Here is a 24669-nt window from a genome sequence, read left to right as displayed (position 1 = left end):
CAAAGTACAGCCTCTCGTACCTTATTGCTTTAATAATGCACCTCCCGTGACTCACTCTCAACCAATCAGAACGCTGGATTTCATGTACCCGTATTATAAATATATATATGTGTCTGTGTGTACTAACATAACCTTAGTTAGCACAGAAGGTAATTCATGCCCTCCTCAAACCTCCAATCTCTTTGCTCATGTATTTGCATTTGAAATAGTGAATTTTAATGCATCGTTTTTGGCCACACGTGATACTTGCTTAAAAAATCTATATCGTCAGATCAAAGAGTAAGTTTGTTGCAATTTCAACATACGCAATAGGGGAAAGAATGGGCTCATGCAGGGATCGCTTGTTTTCGCCATACACACAATCTCAGCTGTAATGTGTGAGGTAGCTGTGCTTGTGACCGCTATTGCCCAGCTGTTTTTACAGATGTTGCATATCAATTGTGTGCATAAGTTAAAAAAACCTGGCGAAAAAGTGTTGAAGTCGGAGAGCTCTGATAAGATAAAAATGATGAGGGCATGTATGTTCACCCAATTGACTGAGTGTGTGTGTGTAACAAGTACAGGGGGAGGCCGACTCCAGGGGCAAAGTGAGAGGTCAAAGTACATTTGCAGATAACATCAGCTGTTAACAAAAAACAGCATTGCTGTCCTTAAATATTAATCAACGCTTGCAGAGTTTATGCCATCAGAGCCTCTGTGTTCTCCGTGCAAACAAGCATTCTTCGTCAGATTACTAGTGAGCCGACACACACATTACACACATACAAACACACTTCAAATACTGAGACACACTGCATTCCCTCCTTCCTGAGAGACATTCAGCAGCCCTGCTGTTTTCTTGTTCGCCCTTTAGCCTTTCACCTCTCTCCTTCGAACAACATATTAATCAATAACTTTATAGAAGTGTATGTGATGTAATTCTAAACCTAGTTAGATCTACTGCCTCTCTCCCCACTCACTCTTTTCCCACTTCACTCTCCCTCTCTCCCCCTCCCTGGTCCCTTTGCTTTTCTCACTTCTTGTTCTGTGTTTGAATGGAGAAGCTGGGTTCCCCGGACCCAGCGCACCCTTTGCCGGGTGCAGGGCCCCTTGATGGGGTCTCAGTTGCCAAGACGACGGGGCCCGAGGGAGACGACGCAGCCGTGGCTGCAGTCAGCTCCAAACTTTTTCGGTGTGCTTGGGTGAGGCGTCGGGTACCACTGGTCTACAGAGAGGAACTCTACCAAGTCTTGCGGCTCACAGGTCCACTGGTGAGTAGGGGAAAGTTGAAGTGTCAGCAGGAAGTGGCGATGGATTGTGGGGAGTGTGGATTGCTATGTCAGGGGTTCTTAATGAATTATAAGTGAAGACCAACTGGTGAAGACCACCATCCCAAATAAATAACAGCAAAAAACCTGACAAGATGTCAGCTGTAATAAAAAACATGAATATTCTCCCTTCCTTTAGCCATCAGTACTGAATCCAAATCAAACATGTTGATGGTTTATCACATTACTTTTACTCCACCTGATGAAGTCCCATAAATGGTTTGGGGAGATTATATTGTTAACTGGTATTGTTTGTACAAATATATTCTTTACATGTAAAAAACCTATTGTTCAGAATTTTTGCACGTAACCGAACTGATGTTCAGGAAAGCGTGGCTCCCTCATCTTCATCTCACACCTAAGGCCTCGTCTTAAGTGTGAGATGAAGGATTTTCTGGTGAACCTCGGTGATACCAAATTTGACCTGCTGGAAGCAAAGACAAGCATTAACAATCACTAAATAGATATGGCCAATTATCTTGTGTATATTCCTTTTTATCCATGCAGGTCCTAAGTATTAATTGACAGTCATTCATAGTCAGTTAAAACCTCCTAAAATTACTTAATACGTGAAACTGCAATGCAAAGTCACAGCAGTCTTGTTAGATTGACCATTGGACCTCAGTCAATTGGTTGAGCATCACTCTTTATATGTGCAGTTAAAGGTGTACTGTTACAGACCAAAATTGAACAATGCAATCAATAACCAGTCTTGAATGCCTACAATAGGCAAATGAAACGACATGGCGGCCCATAATGTTTAAGGGCGGGAACCTGTCTAAACTTTTTGATTTAACAACGTCAACGTTCTTTGCAGAGTTGCATTAGCTGTTTGAGGCCAGCTAATAGCAATCATTTATTTCATCATTTGCACCTGACAGATTCTGTTTGGAAATCAAATATGTTGTTTTTCTCCACAGGTGGTGTCTCGGATTCTGAACTTCCTCCTGCCATTTGTTATCAGCATATTCTGTGGGCACATTGGCAATTCAGAACTGGCTGGATATGCACTCGCCTCAGCGGTACTATTTTAACTCCACTTATTATTACTTAATGTACTAATTCTGCTGTTACTCTGTACTGTCAGTACTTTTCTCTAATCCCAATTAGAATGTCATACATATTTTCTGTGTGGGATGATCATTTTGTATACTTAAAAATACTGATAATGGTATTGCCCCGAAATATATTTGGCATTATTGAAGAGTTTAATAACATACAATTACATATATTTACATCACATCAACACCTGCTATGTCACATGGGCAACCCTTATAGTGCAGACTAGTCTGCGTGAGGATGTTTCGTAGGCTCATTTAGCCATTTGCTCGCAACCACCTTTTTGCAGAGACTTCAAACCTTCTATGTTTTAGAACGTAAAACGTTCCTTTATTTCAGGGTCCAAAACAAAAACTATTCAAAAACCTATTGACTTGAGTAGTGTAAGAGTAAAGTAGTGTAAAACGAGGGTAAAAAACAGGTTTTTCAATAGAAGTAAGCAGTGTGTGCACTGTCAGTCCCGTTAGCTGTTAGCTGAACACACAGTCCCCCCAAAAATAGCACCGTGCCAACTGCCCCCCCACTGTGTATCTAGCCGCAGTGTAGCGGCTGGAGGTCGACGGTGCGCTCAGCTGTGTTATCACTAGCGGCTGCTTAAGAGCAGTCAGTGGGGAGTCAGCAGGCAGTCAATGGCAGCACAAAACAGGAAATAAAAGGTGTTTTGAAAAGGCACCGACGAGAGGTCCTTGAGCAAGCAGCCACAACCTGCCACCCAAAATATATTATGCAAACTGCTGCGGCAGGAAGACAAATTAGCCGTGGACGAGGGGTCCACACTCAACACGACACAACATTTAACCTCTCCCCAGGTTTACGCCTGGCGGAGATAAAAAAAAACTAATTTACACACCCTGCTAACAAATCAACATGGACGATTGGACAATTTTTAAAACTTTAGTTTTTAGGTAAAGGAGGTCATTTCATTGAGGTTGATAGCATTGAGAGTAATAAGATATCTAATTAAGTTACAGATTGTTGATGTGAGAGATCACAACATCAGCATTAGTATAGTCTCTCTTTGGTTTGCTAAATATTGAATTCTGTTTTGGAAATACAATAATGCACATATTGCCGAGAGTTATGAACATCAACAAAAAACGACAATTACCCAAAAACATTTCAAAAGTAATATTTCTATAACTAAAGTCAAACTTAAACTTTTGGAGTTTTTATGTTTTTTACCTTTTACCTTTCAGATCATCAACATGACCACAGTTTCAACGGGCTGTGGCCTCGCCCTGGCCTGTGACACACTAATTTCTCAGGTGAGCCAACCACATACACTATTATATTGTTTTAATTACTAATTCTAATTTGCATTGTCTGCTATTTAGTTTATTTTCAACCTATACAAGCAGATTGACTTGTGACTGTTTTGTCTCCTTTGTGTTTCGTAGACGTACGGCGGTAGGAACATGAGACGTGTGGGAGTAATCCTTCAACGGAGTTCATTGATCTTGCTGTTGTTTTGTTTGCCCTGTTGGGCTCTTCTCATCAATACTCACAACTTGCTGCTCATGTTACACCAAGACACTGAGGTGGCGAGGTAAATCCCTGGTTTATGAATGCTCGATTGATGACAAAATGTTAGTTTGAGAAGGGACACCCTTTGGTTTAGTGCCGTGATTGTTCATATTGACAGTGCATCTTAGTGTATTATTACAGGTAAGTGTGTCTTTTAAATGTCTGAGGTTGCAACTGTGGCATTTGACTTTCAGTATTTGTAGTTAGATTTTATTTTTCATTTAATATTGATGAAATAAATCAACAAAGCAGGCAGAGGGGGTATGTCTGGGCAAACCGTGAATTATTGTTTGTGTGTTTGCTCTACTAAATAAATGTTTATATTTGCAACCCTTTCAGAATATCCCAAATCTACGCACTGGCCTTCATTCCAGCTGTTCCAGTGAGTTGATTGAACCAAAACCATGTGGACTAAAATATTTACTGCCTAATTCTGTACATGTTGTGCTCTTCAATATTCAGCATGTATTAGCACATTATAATTCACTATAGCTTATGTTTGAAAAAGAAAAAACAAGAAGATTAGAGAGAAAGTAGAATTCAACAATTTTATCACATTATTAGGACGCATGTCAACTCGTACGTTACAAAAATATTAGTCCGCAACAATGTTGTGTTTTAGAATCCTGGTTTATATCTGAGTGGTCTGGCAGTTTTACTCTTTAAAACTCCCCTATGTTACCCTCTACAGGCCATGTTTCTACACGAGCTGCAAGTTTCCTACCTACAAAATCAAGTAAGTTTATAAGTGGAAACCGATGCAGTTATTCTGCATTGAATTTCAATGGGTGCCCTGTCTCAATAAATTGACTGCAATGTCCTTGATTCCCAAAAACAAATTTACGAAATATACAGTGGTAAAAAAAGAAAGAGAGAATCACTTCATGTCTGGATTTTGATAAAATGTGTTTACAGAGAGAAGATCCGTGTCTGCAGTAGTGGCCCATTTGTTCCCAATTTGTATAAACTTAATGATAATCTGCCTTTTCTTGTTTGCCACCACGAGGGTGCCATTTGTGTCGTACAAAGACTTCGCTAGGAGACATTACCATGCGTGTTGTACTTTGGTAGTGAACAGAACACAGGCTACAGTTATCAAACACGTTTGTCAAGCATCTCATCATGCTTGATAATCAGCTCACGGTCGTGGTCTTAACAAGGACAAATACATCCCACCTCAGTCTCTCTGCCAATCCCAGGTGTGCCACCGATCTCATAGGTACTGTATCTATGAGGAATGACAGCTTTAACAGCTTCAAGCGCCATGAGACCTTTACTGACCTCCTGAACTCAGCAAATGCAAAAACCTTATATTTATCACTTTCTTTCACACAGTTATAACACAAAAGTTTAATATTGCATTTAACTCAGTCCATTACAAGCTGATTGTGGTTTGCGTGTCTTTTTTTTGTCTGCCAGGGGATCATTATGCCTCAGTTGTACACAGCAGCAGCAGCAAACGTTTTTAATGTGGGGGCCAACTACGTCTTAATCTACGGCCTTGAGTTGGGAGTCCTGTAAGTGTGTAATGCTGCCTCTACATTTACATTTAATATATACTACTTATGCCTAGAGACAGCTTAAAGCAGAGCTTTACTCTTTCTCTCAACTGAACACTGTTTCAGCTAATGTGTAGCCAGAAGAAGCCAAAAGAAAAGAACAGGAAGTCAGACTGCTCATTTTTTTATCTTAATCTATCTAAGGATGATTTGTTTTTTTGTAAAATAAAACAGCGCCTGCACTACATTGATATCTATTATTTTTGTATATTATTTAGAGAGGGCGGCAGGGAAAGGAGAGCGGACTTTGAGAGGAGTTGATCCTGGTCCAGCTGGACAAACATTTGATTCAACAGGCCGTCCACTTAACCAATGAGGTCCCTGTGGTCAGGTCGGCTCAAAACTCTCAAGGCTTATATTATAAGAGTGCTCAATTCACTGTCTTTTTGGAGACTTTCTTTGACCCCTCAGTGTGCAGTCCTTTCACTTAGTTGTCTAGAGAGAGAGAGAAAGAGAGAGAGAGGTGCATAGAGTCAAAATAGACCGTGACATCCCTTCAACACAAGATTATGTTCTATCATGTGTGTTTGCAGTGGATCAGCTATAGCTAACGGCCTCTCTCAGATTGCCATCTGCCTGCTGCTGTTTGGCTACATCCGATGGAAGAAGCTGCATCAGGAGACATGGGGAGGTGAGTTGTACACACAGAAGTATTAAATGTCAAAATCTGCATTTCTGCTGATACATGATTGGATGAAAAGGCAAATGACGCACAAAAGCAGTTGCGTTCATAAATCTGTCTTCAGAAATCTGTCCCCCACTACAGGCCCATTGAGTACAATCCTTCTGTGTTAAACTTTCTGCAGGCTGGTCCACCGACTGTCTGCAGGAGTGGGGCTCCTATATGAAGCTGGCTATTCCCAGTACATGCATGGTCTGCTTTGAATGGTGGATCTGGGAGGTTGGAGGTTTCCTTGCTGGTCAGTAAGATTTAAAATGCTTTTGAGTTGACCACAGTAAAGTCACGTTTATTTTTCTACAAACCAATAGTTGAACCATTAGAGTAACTGCAAAGAGACACCTTTAAACAAACCACTTAAAACAAGATCAAGGCATAGCAATTTTTTTGTTGTCACATAAGTCGTTCCCCACCAACTGCAACTATGTGACCATAAATTCCTGATCAAATACAATTTTGGTGTTGGACAATAATCAATATTCAATATCAATAATCTAAAATATAGCGGAATGTATTCCGTATGTATTATTTTGTCTTTTTTATATATTTGACCTTTGCAATTGCAGACTGTGTGCAGTTTCCCGTCTTTGAAAATGTCTGAATCTGACCTTTATCCTCTTAGGTCTACTGGGAGAGGTGGATCTTGCGGCCCAGCATGTATTGCTGGAAATAGGAGCCATAACATTTATGGTATGCATCATCCAATGAGTTCAATGGTACATTTATCTGCAATTTTAGTGTTTAACAATAACTCAGCATGTTGGGAAATTATCTTATTTACTTTAGATGAGAATGTTGACACAACTCACAAAGTCTGTCAAGTAAGGATCAACACCCACAAGGCGATTAGTTTAACGTAGCATTAAAGGAGAACAGCTAGCATGGCTCTGTCCAAAGTTCAGGATTACAAAAATGAAAATATGCAATTTGCTTGTTGGTATGTGGCTGGCAACAATGACTTTTTCATAGCCAGATATTCTGCTGGCCTTTGAGCATTTAAGATGTTTGTCTCCTGTGTTTTATTTTACCCAAACTTGACACAGGAATATCAATATTTTCATCAAACTATCAGAAAGAAAGTGAATAAGTTTGTTCCCCAAAACTGTGTAACTCATTGTAACATCAGAAATCCCCACGGGGTCCTTGCAGTTCCCTCTAGGTGTCTGTGCAGCTGCCTGTGTGCGTGTTGGGAATGCTCTGGGTGCCGGGAACACTACCAGGGCCATAGTCACTTGCAAAGTAGTGCTGGTTCTGTCAGGTATGAAAACCTATACTTATGAACACAAACATGAAACTACTATAATCCAAACCGTGCACACAGAGAATTCTGGATTCTGATTGGTTGGTATATTGATCGGTGCTAATTAGCAATTACACAGCTATGATCAGTGTATTAAATAGCAACTTTAAAGTTGTTTTTTATTGTTTAAGAACACACATGAATATATACTTGTGATAACCATGCAAGTTTTATTTCAAAGCTGGGAAAAAATACCAGGGCTGTCAAAAGATAAAAAAATAACTAATTAATTGTACATTTTGAAATTCTTTAATCTCAATTAATGGCAATTAATGAATGTTGTTGTTGTTACAATGTTGTTTATAATGAATGTTTGTTATCTTCTAAAGACTGAATCTTAAAAGTAATGAGTAATCTCTTTAAATAGTGTGTATTTTAGACAATTGTTTAATTGTTAATGTTATTTTAAACACAAAACTCCACAGATTTGATCATCTTGGACTAAGAATTACACCTGGTGGAACATGTTGAACTAGCGACTCTACCTGCCGTCCTCGTGCACTTAACAGCTGTGTTTGAAGTGCCAACAATCTCCCCACATTTAGCCAGAACGTTTTCAAACCACAGTCTTTTGGGGACCCAGTGGTGGTCTTCTGCAGACGTTAGATGTTGAGATGAAAGTAGCATAGCAGCTAGCTTAGCCTAGCAGCTAGCTTAACATAGCAGTGCTTGAAGGGGTGCGTTTGCTACTCACCCCCTCCTGAAGTAAACAAACGAACGTTAACTACGTTCAAATATTTTATTGCCTTAATCTAGGCCACATTAATCGCATGGATTAATGCATCAATGTTGACAGCCCTAGTAATTAAGACTTTGAAAGCATAGCATTGCAAGCTATCAATGACTTCTAAATGGAAGAAATTGAACTGCAACAAAGCCAACCGTTGGAGGAATCTAGTTTCATAAGCTAAAGCTAATTTAAACAGGTTTATTAAAATAAAAATAGAATAGTACTTAGTTAATTAGCAAACTAAACCAATGTCCCGGAGGGTAACTTTAGATGTTGAGATGGAAGTAGCATAGCAGCTAGCTTAGCCTAGCAGCTAGCTTACGTTAAAATATTTTGCCACATTAATCGCATAGATTAATGCATTAATGTTGACAGCCCTACAAAACATCCTGTCAAATGTTATCTTTTGTGTAACGTCTTTGCTGCAGGAGTGCTTGCTTTGTTCCAAGGTTTTGTCATTGCTGGCTGTAAGTCCGTCGTTGGCTACATATTTACATCTGATAAGTGAGTCTTAAACCAACACACCTTCATTCCTGCACTTTGTAACGACAACTATGTTTTATTTTGATGATCTTCTTTTACTGTCTGCAGAGAAATTGTGGGGATTGTCTCAGATAACCTCACAGTCTACACATTTGTGCAGTTCATTGATGCTCTTCTGGTACGTTATAACGTAACAGAATGAATGTTCTTGTTTTCTTTTGCATTCAGCTTGTGTTGACGAGTATGCAGCCCTTTTTAAATTGTATGTTTTCAGTGTGTCTGCTCAGGCATTCTTGTGGGATCTGGAATGCAGAAAATTGCTGCCTTGTCCAACCTGGTGTCTTACTACCTCATCGGTCTACCAGTGGGAATAGCTCTGATGTTTGCTGCTAAGCTCAGAATATTAGGTAATGTTCCTAACCTTCCTATTGTATGTTTCTGCAAATTAGTTATGGATTTCTTATATATATCCTTTTTTGGCTCAGGGGTCCCAGCATGGCAATCCTGTTGCACTAGATGGACAGTTAAAAATAATAATAATGAAAACTCAAAGTAGAAGTAGCTGCAGAAATGTCATTCTTCTTCTTCGTCAAAAGACCGGCGCCTACATTGACATAACACTTGACCTTGAGTCTTGGCTTGGCCTTGGAATCTTGACTTGGCCTTGAGTTCGACATGTTTTTTTGCCACCAGCAGTGACACGAGAAAGCGGAGTTAAGTCAAACTGACTCGTACCCACTCAAGACGTTTTTGAGCTACCAAAACTCCACAGTTAATTTCATGAACTGAAAACACACTGTGAAAAAAATCTCTTTTACTCTATTGTAAAAAATGAACTTGATCAGATTTAATCCAGCAATAGTCAGTCCTCAATTACAATCATGGCTTTAGATGAAATGCTTTTGCTCTGGTGATCCTCTGACTTTTCATCTAGCACCATCATCAGGTCAACATTTGAATTTATCCATTGGCTATTAGTGTGGCTGCGTCTTCGTCGTTGTCTCATAAACATTAAGTACAGTATATCACTATTTTTTCTTGTTACACAATGTTCTTATCTCAATGTATGAAGTGAACACAAAGTAGATATTTCTTCTTTAAAGCTTCTTTTGTGTCTCTGATTAGGTTTGTGGCTCGGTATCTTAACATGTATATTCTTGGAGACGGGTTTCTTCCTCATTCTAATCTTCAAACTAGACTGGAAGAAAGTCACATTAAAGGTAGGATGCTCTTATGTTTTTTTAAAGCAATGAATGGTATATAAACTGTTCCAGAAAGGAATGAGGGTGAGTATTAGTATTAGGAATCGCTACTGTAACTTATGGCAGAATTTCAAATGTTTGTTTTGTTGCAATTTCTTTTTGTTTGCGTAGCATTGCAAGTTACCTCTCAACTAACTCACAATACAAGGACAAATAGAAATGTTAGTGCTGAACATTACATACACACTCAAACAAGCCACAAATAAATACATTTCTGTCAGGGTGCGGGTGGAAGGCAGGACTCAAATGCAGACTCGCAGGAAACAAAAGGCTTTAATAGTTACAAGATCCAGAATCCAAAAGGCCAAGGGGCAAAAACACTCAGGCATGAAACTACGGGCATCCAAGACAAAAGACAAGGACATGCGTGGCAAAAGACAATGACGCGACAAGTGACACAAGAGACACACGGCAGGTGCAGGTGATTGGACACAGGTGGAAACTATTAAGACGATCACAGGGGATGACGGGACAAGGCAGGAAGTGAAGTTACCCGGGGACACAAGTGGCAGAAAACTACAAAATATAACATGAAGTGAACCACACCGTGACACATTTCAATGTAATTAAGTGTTGGTAATGTTGTGTGTGTGAGTGAATGCTTATCCATTTTTTATATGAATAATATATATATATATATATATATATATATATATATATATATATGTATGACTCACATAAACCTCATCATGTTTTCAGGCTCAACGGCGAGCTGGAAAGAAAATTGTGTTGATAACAAAGCGCCCTCTTAGTACAATGCTGAGTGATGCGATGGACATCTCTTCCTGTCCTGATGAAGTAAGTGCATAATAAATAGTAAATGGGGGTTTCTGCCTTGTCAGGGTTGTCATTTACATAATGATTAACAGCAGAATCTGTGCACCCTGAAGGCCCAGTTGGACGGTGAAAGAGCTCCTGCAGCGGGGGGCTACGGTCCAGTCAGCACCCAGGATCAGGAGCTGAAAGGTGGACACGAGGCGGAGACCGACGACACAAATACAGGACGACCTGTGGGGGAAGACGAAGGGACACAAAAGACCTCAAACACCAAACCTTCAGCGCCGCTTTCTGTCTCTGAGCTGATCTGGCGCCGTGGACTGATCTTCTTGGTTTCGGCTCTAGTTTTGGTCACAGGTGTCGCTTTTCACATCGCGTTCCCCGTACAGGAGCCCTCCATCCAGAGCAGGACCAACTTTACCCAGAACTGGACTAATGACTCAAGTTCGACGACACTGACCCCACAGGACCTGACCCCAAGCCGCTGAGCGTTCTTTGACCTCTGAATGTAGACATCTAGCAGCTGAACACACTTCTCACAAACTGACAATTTGGATATCGTAGTAGGAATAATGTTGAGTGCATAGGCTACTTGAAGAACAGGTGTTATTATATAAAACTGCAGCCTGATGAAAAGAAAAAAAAATGCCGCACTGTTCAGCAAATCCACAAAATTCAGGAAGCGATATGAAATGAGAGGCTGACAGGAAAACCAAAAGACACTGAATAAATACCCTGACTAAAACAAACCAAGGACACCATGAAACAGATGTTCACAGATAGCTTTTGATTTTTTCTCTTACCTCTTATCTATATTTTGCTCTGTGACATTGTTTTGCTTACCAACCTCTTTTCAATGTTATTTTTACTGCAAATGATGCTATTCTTTAGGAACGATGTGATTTATGAATTATGATTGAATACAAAGTATCAAGTTGATGTTTTTTTTTACAGTGGATCGATTGTCAAAATAACATATTCCCGTGTGATAGTATCCCAAATCAATAAAAATGAGCATTTAAACTAACCAAACCAAATATATAGAAATGAAGAAATGTATCAGTCTGATACAGAACTCTTCTTCTGAAGTTCAGTTGAAGAGAATAAATACAAACAATGTTGGCAATGAATCAAAGGTGACACCAGCAGTTATTGAGGCCAGTTGTGCTACTGGCGGGCACGGCATGCTACTCATGCTGCTGCTAGAGAGAAGCTTATACCATAAGCTGTGTAATAAATAGTCATCATAGTTTGTAAAGTCATACTCCCTATTTTGGCAATGATCACTGTTCATATGTTAACTGTTTCCTAGGAAACCTAATTAAATAGTTGCAAACCAAATGATCAAGAGCTCCATTTTCCAAATCGCACATATATATAAAACACATGTCTCACTTCATTCTTCTTAATCGTCTGAATCAGTATACTACACTAAAATATCAAACTTGATGTTGTCATTTGCCATTTCCATGTCATTTGGCCGCTATGAAGTTAAATTACCACCTGGCTTCTAGTCGATCCACGTTACTTTCCAGTAGATCGTAATCACTGCAGACATGTAAAAAACTAAATCTGACCGTTTACATGAAACACTTTGATATGAAGATTGTGTTTGCTATGTTTGCTTTATGCTCAAATGTGAATAAAATAAAACGCAGTTGCTCTGTGTTTTAATGGGAGGTGAGTTTAGGTGTATTTATAAGCTTTAAATGTTAATTTTTTGATAATACCAAGTATGTTATCGTAAAGTAACAAGAAAATCATTGCAGATCTTTTTGATTACAAATAAGTTAATTCATAGTATTAATCTACTGGTTGGTGGTTAGACTGAAAGCTGAAAACTACACATTTTGAAAAAGCTATTACATCGTCTATACGTATGTCATATTCCATCTGGGATTTTTGCATCGCCACAGGGGCAAACAGGGACGTCAGTGACATTTACAGATATCACTAATGTCACACACCCAGAGTGGGGATGCGGGTACAATCTGTGCCTTACCTGGGGGGGCAACTGTGCTTGCAGAACGCCGTCAGCAGCTTCAAGTTCATTAATGAAAGCTCTCCAAACGTAGAAAAACCCTCACAAATAGTGTTTGGATTTGTGATTGAAGGTGTAGTTCTATGAGTTGGGAAAGTTAATGTTGGCCTTCAGAAGACTCAGCTATTACTTTAGTAACTGATTAATGGTAAAACAATGATTTAGCTGCTGTTTTTTGTTAAGATACACATATTATGCACGTGAAAAATTTAAATCTCGTTTTGACATGTGTTCTTTAAATAAGTCTAATTATCCAGCCTGATCTCCAAAACCTGTTCGTAAAAATGTATACGAAAATCTTGAACATACAAATTTGTAGTGATACATACAAAATAAATAAGGACTGCAACTGATGACGTCACCCTATTCAAAGTGAATGGGGACCTGCACCCCGTAAACACACTTCTAACGATGTAAAATAAACGTGTTATGATTGCATTTTTAACGAGAAATCAATGTTAACTTGTGAGAATAGAATACTAACCCTAACCCCCTCAAAAGATCCAACATGGCGGAGAGACGTTCACTCAAGAATCCAACATGGTCCGCCATGTTGTTCACTCAAGGGGCGTGGTTAACCACCGCCAGTTCGTATGTATTGTTACGAATTTGTATGTTCAAGATTTTCGTATACATTTTTACGAACAGGTTTTGGAGATCACGTTGAATTATCATCGACCACGTGATATATGTTTTTAGATCAAACCTTTGTTGCACAACATGAGACTATTAGCCAACAATTGAGTGTTTAAAAAATGAAAATTACGGAAAAAGTAGGATTTTCTACAAAATAATTTGTCTTATCTTAGAGCCAAAAAGCTCTCTGATCAAAAATGTGGTGGACACGAGTCCAAACACATGCACTGCAACAAAAGGTGAAAAGCAACTATGATGGATTTAGGTATGTTTTGTTTTGAAATATTTAATTTAAGCATTTAACTAACTTTTCAGGTACATTATTGTGCTGCATATGCTCCACACAACCAGGTTGTTAATATAAGAGTTCTCAAGTCATTTTCACAAGTTCTTGTTTAACAATGGCAGCAAATCTTTACACAGTCTCTTGTTAATGATGCCCCAGCATGTCACTGATTGCAGAATCTGGAGGTGAGCAGGGCCGAGATTACAGTCTCTGCGAGGAGCCTGTGACAATGTCGGCGCTGATGAGCTTGACTGAAGCTCAGGCAGGACAATGTATGAATCAAGTCTGATTTACATGTTGAATAATGATAAACTGATACAAATGTTTTTCATCAAAATGCTGCAAACGTCAACCTATTGTAAGCCATTGCTGATGTCAGTTTGGAGAGTGCACTGTGCACTGTGTACTGACCTCGTACAGGTGAGAGGGGAGACTTTTATGAAAACCTCAGAGGTCCCTTAATCCCTTAAAGGGGGCCTGACTGTGGCCCTACTGCAATACACTTGCAGTAGGGCCACAAACCAGGTTTGACAACATGGTCTCAAGCTGTCTTGTTGTTAAAGTTTATTTGATTTCAGGCGTAGCAGTTTGATGAGAAGATCAATTCCACGCTCAGGTTTGTGTGGTGAGGTTAGAGTCTGCAGATGGTTACTCTACTAGTACGGATGAATTAAATCAGTGAGCTTTGAGGCAGGTGAATGTTGTAACCTTTAGTAAAAGCCAGGCTCCTCCTCTCTTCCCGCCTTTGTGCTAAGCTAACTGGCTCAGGCTGTTGTCTTATAATTCATGAATATGAGAGGTATCAATCATCTCATTTAAATCGAATAAGCCTTTCAATCAGGGGGGATGAGTGAATAAAGGAAAGATAATTGTATATTACAACAGATGATGTGTGATGATAATGTCTTGATAGAAGGCCTTTGATGCTTAAACTCTGCTGGCAGATTTGTAATCGAGGGACGCCGGCGCTGAGCAGCGGCAACATAAATCTTCCATGTGCAGTCCAGACTGATGATTGTTGAGAGTGGAAGGCAGAGGAGGCTGATGACACTGCAAAAACTGGGCGTTGATAAGGAGGTGCAGGGGCGTGGTTATCAACAACAATCTCATTTAAAAAGTAGACAGTGGCTATTGAATGGATGTGACCAGTAGATGAGACCCGCTGGTTTAACCATGGGCATTAAGGAAATTAGTGAACAGTGTGTTTTGAGGAGTGAACGCCAGGATATAATAGAAATAAACAAAAGGCCTAAGCATGCAAAGGTATAGTCTAATCCCTTATCCAACAAACGCCAATGTTTGATTTCCCAAACTGATGAGGCAATGCTTTTAGGTAGCTCAGAAAACCTGCTTAACAGATTGCTTTGAACCAGGTTGAGCTCGGAGCTGGTTGTTAACTGCTCTTGGTTGGTTTACTCAGTTTGACATGTCCTCATCCGGCCAGCACGTCACAGTGTGTGAGTGTACAGACCTTTCATTATCTTCAAATTTGGCAACACAGATCAAAGGATAGGAAAAAATTACACCAAAAAAGAAATAGCATCTTTTCTGTCTTTGATGATGAAAGCATACATCCACGGATGCGCTGCAGCCTTAAAATAGCATATAATCATGCTCTTTCTAATTGTGGCATCCATTCAGAATAAATATTTCATAATGAGAACATTTCGTCAGAGTCTTGATTGGAAAGCATCTTACACGCCAGGTTTCTATACACAGGAGACTTCCTCATACAGTATTTTGTATCATATAAATTGTGTTTCCTATTAATACTTCCCTGAATATGTCAATATTAAGAAATGCAAAAGTGACGTGGATTGACGTATTTATTTTAGATTTGAGCAAGAATCACTATTACAATGACTAAATTCCATTTTAAAGACAAATCCTCCCAGGAAGTTAAGGAATTATCAACATGGATGGAACTTTTCAAAAGGGTGCAATAATTCCACTTATTCAATGCAGTTATGAGACACTTGATACTTGTGTCATTGTTATATGATGCATTTTGCCATTACTAATGTATAAAAAATGGTGCGATGTTTTGTAAACGTGTGAGTAGGGAAGTTTGCCATTACAAAGGCAGACTCACACAGCTTGCTTCCGTGCTGCACGCACACACAGTTCATGGTCACTTGTCTTATTCGAGCATTCTGATGAGCAGCTCGCTGATGCACACTCCAGCAGCGAGGATGATGAACATGAGCAGCACAGCGAGGCCGCGTCGTACCACCAGCTGCCTGACTGACAGAGCCACGTCATCGGAAGTCTGCTGACCTGCTTCGAGCACTTCCATTACTTTGCCCTTCGCCGAACTCGAAGAATTACATCGACTGGTCTTTCCGAGGCGGTTTGCATCATCCGGGGCTGTTGGGGTTTAAACAGATGCTTAGTGATTGCAATCGCTCCCAGAAAGAAGATGTCCATATGTAGCCCAATGCAAAATAACTAGTAACTTGTGTTAACCTTTGTTTTCTATCCCGAATATCTTGTTTCCCTCTGTAACGCGGATTCCTGCTCTGAATACCGCCTATTCAGAGATTTAAAACAAAAACTAAATCACAAAAAAACTGGCTAAAATGTTAGTACCCAATCAACCAGCTTAAGCCGAACATAGTTTGTTTCGACAATAGCAGTGGCACAGAATATGTGAATTGTGAACAGAATGGGACTCACCTCTTCTGTGGTTTTTATCCAGTTCAATTTACACAAGAAAACTATAAAGAAAACGGACTGTAGCGAAGCACAAAGTAAAAACCCCGACCACAGTCCTGTAACACAAACGTCTGTTAGTTTCAGTTGAAATATGATGATGTCACTCATTGCATGAACATTGAATCTGTCCTCACCTATGATGCCCATTTTGACAGGGAACATTAAAGACACACCGATGGGGAACCCGATGAAGTAGAAACACACCAAGTTGCACATAGCACCAACCACTTGTTTGCCCGCCCCCCTGACGATCCCGCCGGTCACACACTGTGGGGGTCAAGCAAAGAGAAATCTAAAATCTCTGCAAACTGGTCGGGTTTATTTTACCCAGCAGAGAGATCAGGGGACTTTTGTGGCAAAGGCCCTCACCGCAAAGGCCTCCGCAACGTGAATGAAAGCGTATATCTTCATGACATCCGCCACTCTCTGAATAATGTCTCTAAAAGCAAAATGCAGATACAGATATAAAAACAAAAAATGTAGACCGATAAGCACAAAGCACAAAGCTCATTCACCTCCCAGGTAGTGACATGCAAAGTCCAAGCTCACTTTGCTGTCAAGGGTCTGTGTTTTCCGGAGTTACTACATGACTAATTACTGGTACACTTAATTAATGCAGCTCTCTGTGTGAGGTTCTGCCTGTTAGTTATTGATTCTGAGATTTAAAAAAACCCCACAAACCACATTATGTACTTACTTCTCTGTAGTGAAAATGTAACCAACCACATCCTTAGACACAATAAGGCACGCTCCGATGAAACATGACACAGTGACTGGATGAGGTATAAGAAAGACAGCATGCCATTAGATAAGGGTTAGAAATAGATAAAAGCACCTTGGGCATTAGAAAGAAAAATGAATTCAAATGGACAAACATGGGAAATGACTTTGATTTGTTTTATCCATACATGCGCAGATGATGGAGACCTTGCTGGATAGCTTGGCTTGCTCTGCGTTTCCGGCCCCAAGAGCATTTCCAACACGAACACTGGCAGCCAACGAGAAACCCATCGGGAACTGTGGTTGACAGGATGAAAGGAAAAATGGGGCCATCAAACCAGTCAGGTATCCACACAAGCTTTATACAAAGACACATTATTTTATATCATTGCATTAATCCAAAACATACCAGACAAAGGTTATATAGGGTCATACAGAAGTTACCATGTAAGCGATAGCAGCCATTTCATAAATTATGGACTGAGCTCCCAGCTCAACCTCGCTGATGACGCCTGCCAGGAACCCTGCAATCTCGTACAGCCACCACTCCAGACAAAGCATCAGCATGCTGGGAATGGCCAGACGGAGAAAAGGACCCCACTCCTGCAGGCAGTCTCTTGACCAGCCTAAGAGATGATGGGAGGTGCGATGGATTCAATGAAATGTCCCACACTCCGTAGACGAGTTATGCTGCCATTTCACAGAAGAACTGTGAGACATTGTCATGTCTACCATTTGGAGCGTAGGCTCTATTGTCTCTTTTTCTCCTTCGCCTTAAAATTGCCACAAATAAATATGTTTACAAAAGGTTGTTCATGGCTACTTATGAAGGTACTTTAACGGTTAAAATAAACTATGTAAAGGGAACCGTGCAAACCCGCCAATAACACTGATAATAATTAAATGTATGTGATTGTTTGAAGCGATCACACACGTCCATTGCTTGTTCATTGCAATGACATAGAAGGCTAATGAAGCAGGTCTAAAAGCAGAACAAAAATGTGTCTCTGTTAACCTCCTTCCACTATAAGCAATTACATAAAAATCATTGTGTAGGCGTTAGACGTTGATTCTCTACACATATTTATAATGGACCTTAATGTCCCCAGCAAGAGCACTGGCCTGGTTTAATAACATACACAGGTGAAGCATGAATTATCTTTTTTTTTGTCTAGTTGCACTTGCCAGATATGGTGTTAAAAATGCTGATATATGGTAAATATGCGTCTATTTTTGGGGGGGTTTATGACTTTGAGGGTTCAGATTGCTAAATGCAGTTGTGAAGCAGCAGATGGCTTCCTGCTTAAGGACCTGCCATGGCTGCAGTGATTCATACTCTCACCTTTTTTAAAACTTGTTTTACTGGCCTCCCCACTCTTAAATGGTCCCTGGCTTGTTTGGGGGCTCAAGGGATAACACAGCTCAGCGCATCTCTGACCCCCCTTCCTGCCTTCCATCTGCTAGTCTTCGACCACAAACATAATTCCAAATAATTTTAAAGGTAATGTACAGACTAGAGTCTTTTTGTAAGTGCATGATAGATACAGGTGGCAACCTCCAGTTCTGAAAAATGAAAACAATGTGGAAGTGCCCTGAATTTGCATTCTCTCTGATGACCGTTAGAGGTCGCCTCATTGTAAAAAGAAATCAAATTGTAATAAGAGGTGCAGGGCCGACTTGTTCTTCACAGGCCTAACCAGGAAATTAGCATCACACAGGATCCCTTGACAAAAAACAACAGGATTTTTCTGTTGTAAGAAGTAAGAAAAATAGCCTCTGTGGCAAACCCAAATGTACAATACTTACATGTTTTGTTCAGGTTTCTGAAGCACGAATGAGTCTTGAAAGCCAATATTAGGCATTTAATAAAAACACATATCAGCGGGCAAGTCCTCTTTAATGCATATTACATTCATTATGGTCCGGTTAAGAGTAAAATAGAAAATTAAACAACTGAAGTTACAAACAAATCGAACAAAACAACAAATCGAAAGGAAGTAACAGTCAAATAAAACTCTACCTCTAAAGATTCATTTGGCAAACTTACCATCCCATGTAGCTTTGTGCAGTCCTCTGGAACAGATGTGCACAAACAAGACCACAGCTAAGGAATACTGGGAGATGGCATTTGCAGCTGCAGATCCACTTATGTTCATCAAGACAACAAAATGGTAGACAAATCATTTATTCAGTTATTTCCTGTAAAGAAGTCCTCAAATAAAGCCTCCACGACTAGTGAACATGCTAAATCCTGTTTCTGATTAATACTGGTTTGAAATACTAAAGATGATTACTAATCTGTACACTATAATGTATATCGTTGATGTACTTACGCAACCCCCAGATCCAGATGGGTGAGTAAGATGTAGTTGATTATTACATTTAAAATGTTCCCCGCGGCTCCAGATACCACCGTGGGCCACACAATGCCCTGCAAGACGGAACGAGCCGTTAAAAGAAGTTTTCCGTCTCACCACATCGGCACACCTGCTGGTAGTTTCCGTCTCACAGCACACGTTCTTCCTAACATACAAAATAATGTCATTACAGACCAACTTGTACAGATATTTAGTTTCACACCAGTGGTCTTGCAGTCATTAACCACACCTGATTCTGAAGATACCTCCCCTGCAGCTGGTACATGAAGGCAGCCTGCGGAATCCAACAAAAGGCGATGAATTGAGTTAATTAGATCAATAATGCAACAAAAGATGCAAAATAGATTTACAACTCACTGGCAGAGCCGGCATAAAGATTTTCACATACAGCTGGGAGAGTCTTTATGGTAGATGAGAAAATACGGGAAATGGTGAATACGTCCCAAAAGAATCATGCTGAATAAACCTGATGCTTAGTGATTCGTGTAGGTGCAGCATTTGATGGCAGGTTGTGTTGTGGCATAGATGGGATGCACAGATTTTGAAATGAAGAGGGTTCACCTGGCGACCTCTGCGCTCTGTCTGACAGCCAGCAGAATGGGCTGAGTGTTAATGAGGACGGCCCAGCAGGGGAAACAGGCCAGAAGCAGAATCAAAACCCCTCTTTGGAGTATCACTCCCACGCGCTTTCGGTTACCACTCCCATAAGTCTGTAAGTAGGTGGTCAGAAAAAAGTGGAAACTAAAATAACACCTACCCATGTGAAAGAAAAAAGGGTAATTTTTCAAAGGAAAACCAATCTGGAAGAGCACAGTGTGATCACAGTAATAACTGACAAGAACTGACCAGGTTTTATAAATATATTCAGCTGAATACCTGAGAAATGAGAGTATCACACGCTGACGCCAATCCACTGCCAATGGAAATGCCTGTGACGTTTATTACCTGTAATCAAATTAGAGTCAAATAAACAACAGTCCAGAAAGCGTAGATGAAAAGTAAGAGTTGAAAACACAATGCAATGATGAACAATGTTGCCTTGGTGCAGAAGGCCCCTAAAAAAAGCTGAAACTAAACTGCTCTGAGATCATTTACCGCATTCGCTAACGCCACCCCCGCCAGCTCCGTTTTCCCCAGGTGGCCGCAGAACACCATGCTGACGAAGCCGATCAGGAAGCTCATCACCTGTGAAATGAACTGAGAAACAAGATAATGATCCCACATTTTCGCAACAATAAAAGCATGAATGAACGTCACCAAATATGAACGTAACTCTTGAAAAAAAAGGCCTTGACATATGAGAAAGGCCCTTTTTGCACTGGCAGCTGACATGTGTTATACTTTGGTTTTGCAGCAGCTCTTTTGTATTCGTAAGCGTCTTTACTTCCTTTCCTTTTTTCTCCAGAAAATAGTTTTACTGATTGCTGGTGTAGGTTTCTGACAGCCTTTGGCACCCAAAAGGTTTGCACAAAAGGAGACTAAATGTTCTCATCTATCAAGCTTTGGCTTTGTGCAATGGGAGTCGAAACAGCGGATACATGCTGAACTATTTCTCCTCCCACAGTTAGATACAGAAAATGCACCCTATTTCTATGGTATATTGACTATTGAACATACATCTGTAGATGCTATCTGTAGATGTATGTATGTTCCTCTGAGTTTGTATCCTTATGGTCGAATGCACTTATTGTAAGTCGCTTTGGATAAAAGCGTCAGTCAAATGACATGTAATGTAATATATATGTATATTATATGATACATTTTAAGGGATTAAAGTGTTACTCTGGACAATGTAGCGTTTTTCAGTTTCTAACCACCAACATATCACACTTTCTTTATCTGTTACCTGAGCTAGTGACACCCTAAAGCAGTTTATTAGGGCGAGGGGAAAGGATGTAATCTCTTTAGTTAAAATACTGCCACACTTTTATCACTATCGCTGTTCTTTTTCTAATAAATCCCAGTGGTTTGGATTTATTATCCGGTTAATTACTGTTATAAGAAGGTAGGTGTCGATTTGAAAGTAATTAAAGGTACACCACAATTCTCATGTTAAAAGTAAAAGCAATTTAGGCTTTTTTATCGCATCAGACAAATTCACTTGTATCATGGCAATAAGTTCACTACACATTAAACTAGTCTAAATATAGATATGTAAAGTCCCATCAGCCTCAACAACATAGATGTTCCTCTACCAGCCTTACCACAGGTCCCGCTAGTTTGAAAAGCTGGATGGTTTCGTTCTTATAGTCCACAGGTATCCAGAGCTTAATGCTTCTCAAGCAGGATCTGCAGTGTGACTCAACAGTGTGAGCAGCAGCAGAAGACGATTTGTCTGTTGTCGGGTGTCCATTTACTCCTCCACCTGCGTCTTTTGAAGCTAAATCTTCCATTCTGAAATGAGATTTGGCAGAAAACAGTCTTCAATACCAAACTAAATAATCGTACAATTCCATTATTTCCCCTGGACACAGACAAAAAGGCTGAGAGCAATCAATAACCAATTACCTGGGTAATAATCAATTACCAAGTTAATGTCCGTGCACCCTAATCTCTGTCTTTGAGAGAGGGCAAATACAAAATACATGCTGGGGCATCGCTACAAATCAGATCCCTCCAGCCCGGGCCACCAACAAGACGTGCCCTCCCTTTAAAATGGTGACAAAATGAATGAATGAATGAATCTTTTTCTTTTCTGCTGCGTCACAGATTGTCACAGTTTTACCCAAAGTAAAAAAATGCTAACTTGTTTTCAGTCAAGGTGTAGAAATGCATGCCTATAAGTAAACACACTTATGTAATGGGGCTTTACCCTTTTTAACTCCGGACATTGAGGTGAAGAACCTTCCTTCCACAAACAGCCAGACAGCATTAGCAACTAACTTGTGAACATCAAGGAGCAATAAGCAATTAAAAAGTTGATATATTTTAAATTTTGGTTAAGTGTGAATATTTGCCAGGTGGTGACAAACGTGACCCCTATTTCTCATCAACTGCAGAGTACGCAAATGTTTACTCACAATTTTGACATTTCAACTTAAAAAGTGATTTGTTAATGTGATGTTCACAACTCACAGCTTGTTTTCTCAATCCCCGATTGGCCAAAAGGAAATCAGGTTAGTTAAGGGAAGTAATTCATCATGTTCTTCCTCCCATAGTAACACCTCTCAGCGAGGTGTTACTCTTAGAGAACCTCCCATCGGGTCGAGCCGCTTTGCTCTCGTTGAGATTTAAATTTCTGGCACATCCGAACTTTGAATGGATTTGTAATCCATTCAATCCAATGATATGAAAGTTAGTTTGTCTCTCAGGTGTTTTTCGAGCCATCAAGCACCCCTGCGACATAATGTCGAACATGGTGTCAAACACTCGGTTAATCTTTGCACTTTCAACTGTTTTCCTGGCTTTCGGGGCCAAAAGGGAAACGAGAAAAGCAGAAAAAAAGGGAAATTAGCGGCGGCCAGCGGGAGAGGAAAGCGGTGACACCTAGTGTAGGCTCTCATTCATTTTCCTGGTTCAGCGATGCAGCAAGGCCCACCGGGCCCACCCACCCTCCGCCATCCCAACTACACGCATAGAATCACACACACACACACGTAATTGTATTCCACCAACCAGCGGCGCCGTCGTCCGCTGTGACGTCACACTGCAGTTCTTCTCGGGCTCCACTGGATGACAGTGGCAAGTCGCCACGTGTTCGCCGTGAGCCGTCATTCTCAATGGCGCCCGGATCACAGTGTGTGTACGCAAGTGCATTTGTATGCGTTGGCGTCGGTGTGCACGTGCGTTTTGGGTGGGGCTCTGCTGCCTGATGGGTAGAGATGGGGCATTGAGGAGGTGGAGAGAGGGCTTACTGGTGGGGGCGGGGGGCCGGGGGGGGTAGGTGGTTTTGATGGAGGTGTAGGAGGCGGGGGTGGGCAGTCAAAATCGCAAATGAGAGGAAATTGTTTTGAGTCACAGCTCAGATTTGGTGGAGTGAGATAAGGGGTGGATGACGGTGGTGGTGGTGTGATTAGGATTAGGATGTATGTGTGTGTGTGGGGCGGGGGGGGATGCGCGGTGGATAGAGTAGAAAGTGCTGGTGGGGGCGGGGGTGAACGCGTGGAAGAAGGTTTTGGGAGGGGTGAGACCATTTGCAAGCACGGTGTCATTGTGTGCGCGGAGTGTGAATTTATCTGTGTGTGCAGGTTGTGCTTTTCCCCCCCTGACTGCGACGGAGGGGGATTGAGGGAAAGATGAGGAGATGGGTGGTTTAGATAATGGCGGCCAGAGGGACTGGATGAGGGCACGGTGTGTCACGCAGACAGATTGACTGCGATGGAATAAGAAAGAGCACATGAGACAAAAGAAGTGAACGTTTGATAGAGATGGGAAAAAAAAAATAAACCCCCAGCAAGACAGTGGAGAGGCTACGGGAAGGGAGGGAGGGGGAAGGGGGGGGGGGGGTGCATGGAGGCCACGGATGAGAGAATGGATGATGGGAGGGACGCCGGAGTTATTTTCGATGTGTTTCTCTTCCCTCCTTTGTTGGTTACGTTTGGCGGCTGGAGCTTTTGTTTTTTTTGTTTTTTTGGAGGTAACAATGACGCAGAGGGACCCGGCGCGTCTGCTCCAGCTGATAATGATGATGGCTAAAAAACGATAACAATAAGTAGCCTCAAGTGGAACCCTAAAACCGCCGGCACGTGACGGCCACGTCACGCATTATCACACATGACACACTGCACTGGACACACAGACGTGGCTATCTCACATTGGCAGTGTGTGTGTGTGTGTGTGTGTGTGTGTGTGTGTGTGTGTGTGTGTGTGTGTGTGTGTGTGTGTGTGTGTGTGTGTGTGTGTGTGTGTGTGTGTGTGTGTGTGAGGGTGGTCAGAGAGAGAGAGAGAGAGAGAGAGAGAGAGAGACACACACAAAGAGACACAGAGGATGAAATAAAGAGAAAGGGAGAACGGGGGGGAAGGAGGGATTATGTCTGTCACCTGCACACACTTGACGTTTGCATACGGGATGAACGGAGGAGATGTGCGCTGAAAGTCAAAAAACTAAATTAATGCATTCATAGCTGCCCCTATTGTATGTGGGCAATCTCGTGTATTTTAGCTTTTATCGGTACAGGCGGACAAAAAGAAAAGACAATCAAAGGCGGCCACTCAAAGAAAGCTGAATCCTACTGAGCAGCATCATTTTGAAATGTGCTAAAACCTGAATGAGA

General features: G+C 40.9%; 2 protein-coding genes across 5 annotated transcripts; one reads left to right on the top strand and one right to left on the bottom strand.

Moving 5' to 3' along the window:
* Positions 1–788: 788 nt before the first annotated feature.
* LOC120821972 (multidrug and toxin extrusion protein 1) lies at positions 789–12340 on the top strand. Its single transcript, XM_078106668.1, has 17 exons — positions 789–1250; positions 2228–2329; positions 3563–3631; positions 3764–3912; positions 4230–4272; positions 4582–4626; positions 5310–5407; positions 5983–6080; positions 6256–6369; positions 6751–6818; positions 7278–7386; positions 8587–8662; positions 8750–8819; positions 8916–9048; positions 9767–9861; positions 10603–10701; positions 10794–12340. Exons 1-17 carry the CDS (start codon positions 1035–1037, stop codon positions 11166–11168), a joined length of 1959 nt encoding a protein of 652 aa, XP_077962794.1. The 5' UTR covers positions 789–1034; the 3' UTR covers positions 11169–12340.
* Positions 12341–15456: 3116 nt separating this feature from the next.
* LOC120822480 (multidrug and toxin extrusion protein 1) lies at positions 15457–22718 on the bottom strand. Of its 4 annotated transcripts, none has more exons than XM_078106653.1 (17): positions 22532–22718; positions 21661–21850; positions 20552–20653; positions 20333–20401; positions 20018–20166; positions 19814–19856; positions 19686–19730; positions 19412–19509; positions 19126–19223; positions 17523–17704; positions 17267–17375; positions 17056–17131; positions 16728–16797; positions 16493–16625; positions 16320–16414; positions 16110–16173; positions 15457–16010 (listed from the first exon to the last, which is right to left on the bottom strand). In XM_078106653.1, exons 2-17 carry the CDS (start codon positions 21847–21849, stop codon positions 15784–15786), a joined length of 1749 nt encoding a protein of 582 aa, XP_077962779.1. In that variant the 5' UTR covers position 21850; positions 22532–22718; the 3' UTR covers positions 15457–15783. The 4 variants fall into 4 exon arrangements, with proteins under 4 accessions (XP_077962779.1, XP_077962778.1, XP_077962781.1 ...); XM_078106652.1 differs by lacking the exon at positions 22532–22718 and adding an exon at positions 21965–22151; XM_078106655.1 differs by lacking the exons at positions 16110–16173; positions 22532–22718 and adding an exon at positions 21965–22183.
* Between the last annotated feature and the right edge of the window lie 1951 nt (positions 22719–24669).

The sequence above is a fragment of the Gasterosteus aculeatus genome, chromosome 7, assembly GCF_964276395.1.
Source record: "Gasterosteus aculeatus chromosome 7, fGasAcu3.hap1.1, whole genome shotgun sequence".
NCBI lineage: Eukaryota > Metazoa > Chordata > Actinopteri > Perciformes > Gasterosteidae > Gasterosteus > Gasterosteus aculeatus.
Note: the sequence above shows the minus strand (reverse complement) of the source record. Positions and strands in the feature narration are given on the sequence as shown.

What these genes read in the sequence shown, in the direction of transcription:
- LOC120822480 (XM_078106653.1), bottom strand. Translation starts at nt 21,849, where the DNA reads ATGGAAGATTTAGCTTCAAAAGACGCAGGTGGAGGAGTAAATGGACAC. An exon ending in GGGTGGCGTTAGCGAATGCG is followed by an intron (nt 20,402 to 20,551) that starts GTAAATGATCTC and finishes ATTTGATTACAG; the next exon opens with GTAATAAACGTCACAGGCAT. An exon ending in CATCTGGATCTGGGGGTTGC is followed by an intron (nt 19,224 to 19,411) that starts GTAAGTACATCA and finishes GATGAACATAAG; the next exon opens with TGGATCTGCAGCTGCAAATG.
- LOC120821972 (XM_078106668.1), top strand. Translation starts at nt 1,035, where the DNA reads ATGGAGAAGCTGGGTTCCCCGGACCCAGCGCACCCTTTGCCGGGTGCA. An exon ending in GCATCAGGAGACATGGGGAG is followed by an intron (nt 6,081 to 6,255) that starts GTGAGTTGTACA and finishes AACTTTCTGCAG; the next exon opens with GCTGGTCCACCGACTGTCTG. An exon ending in GGTTGGAGGTTTCCTTGCTG is followed by an intron (nt 6,370 to 6,750) that starts GTCAGTAAGATT and finishes TTATCCTCTTAG; the next exon opens with GTCTACTGGGAGAGGTGGAT.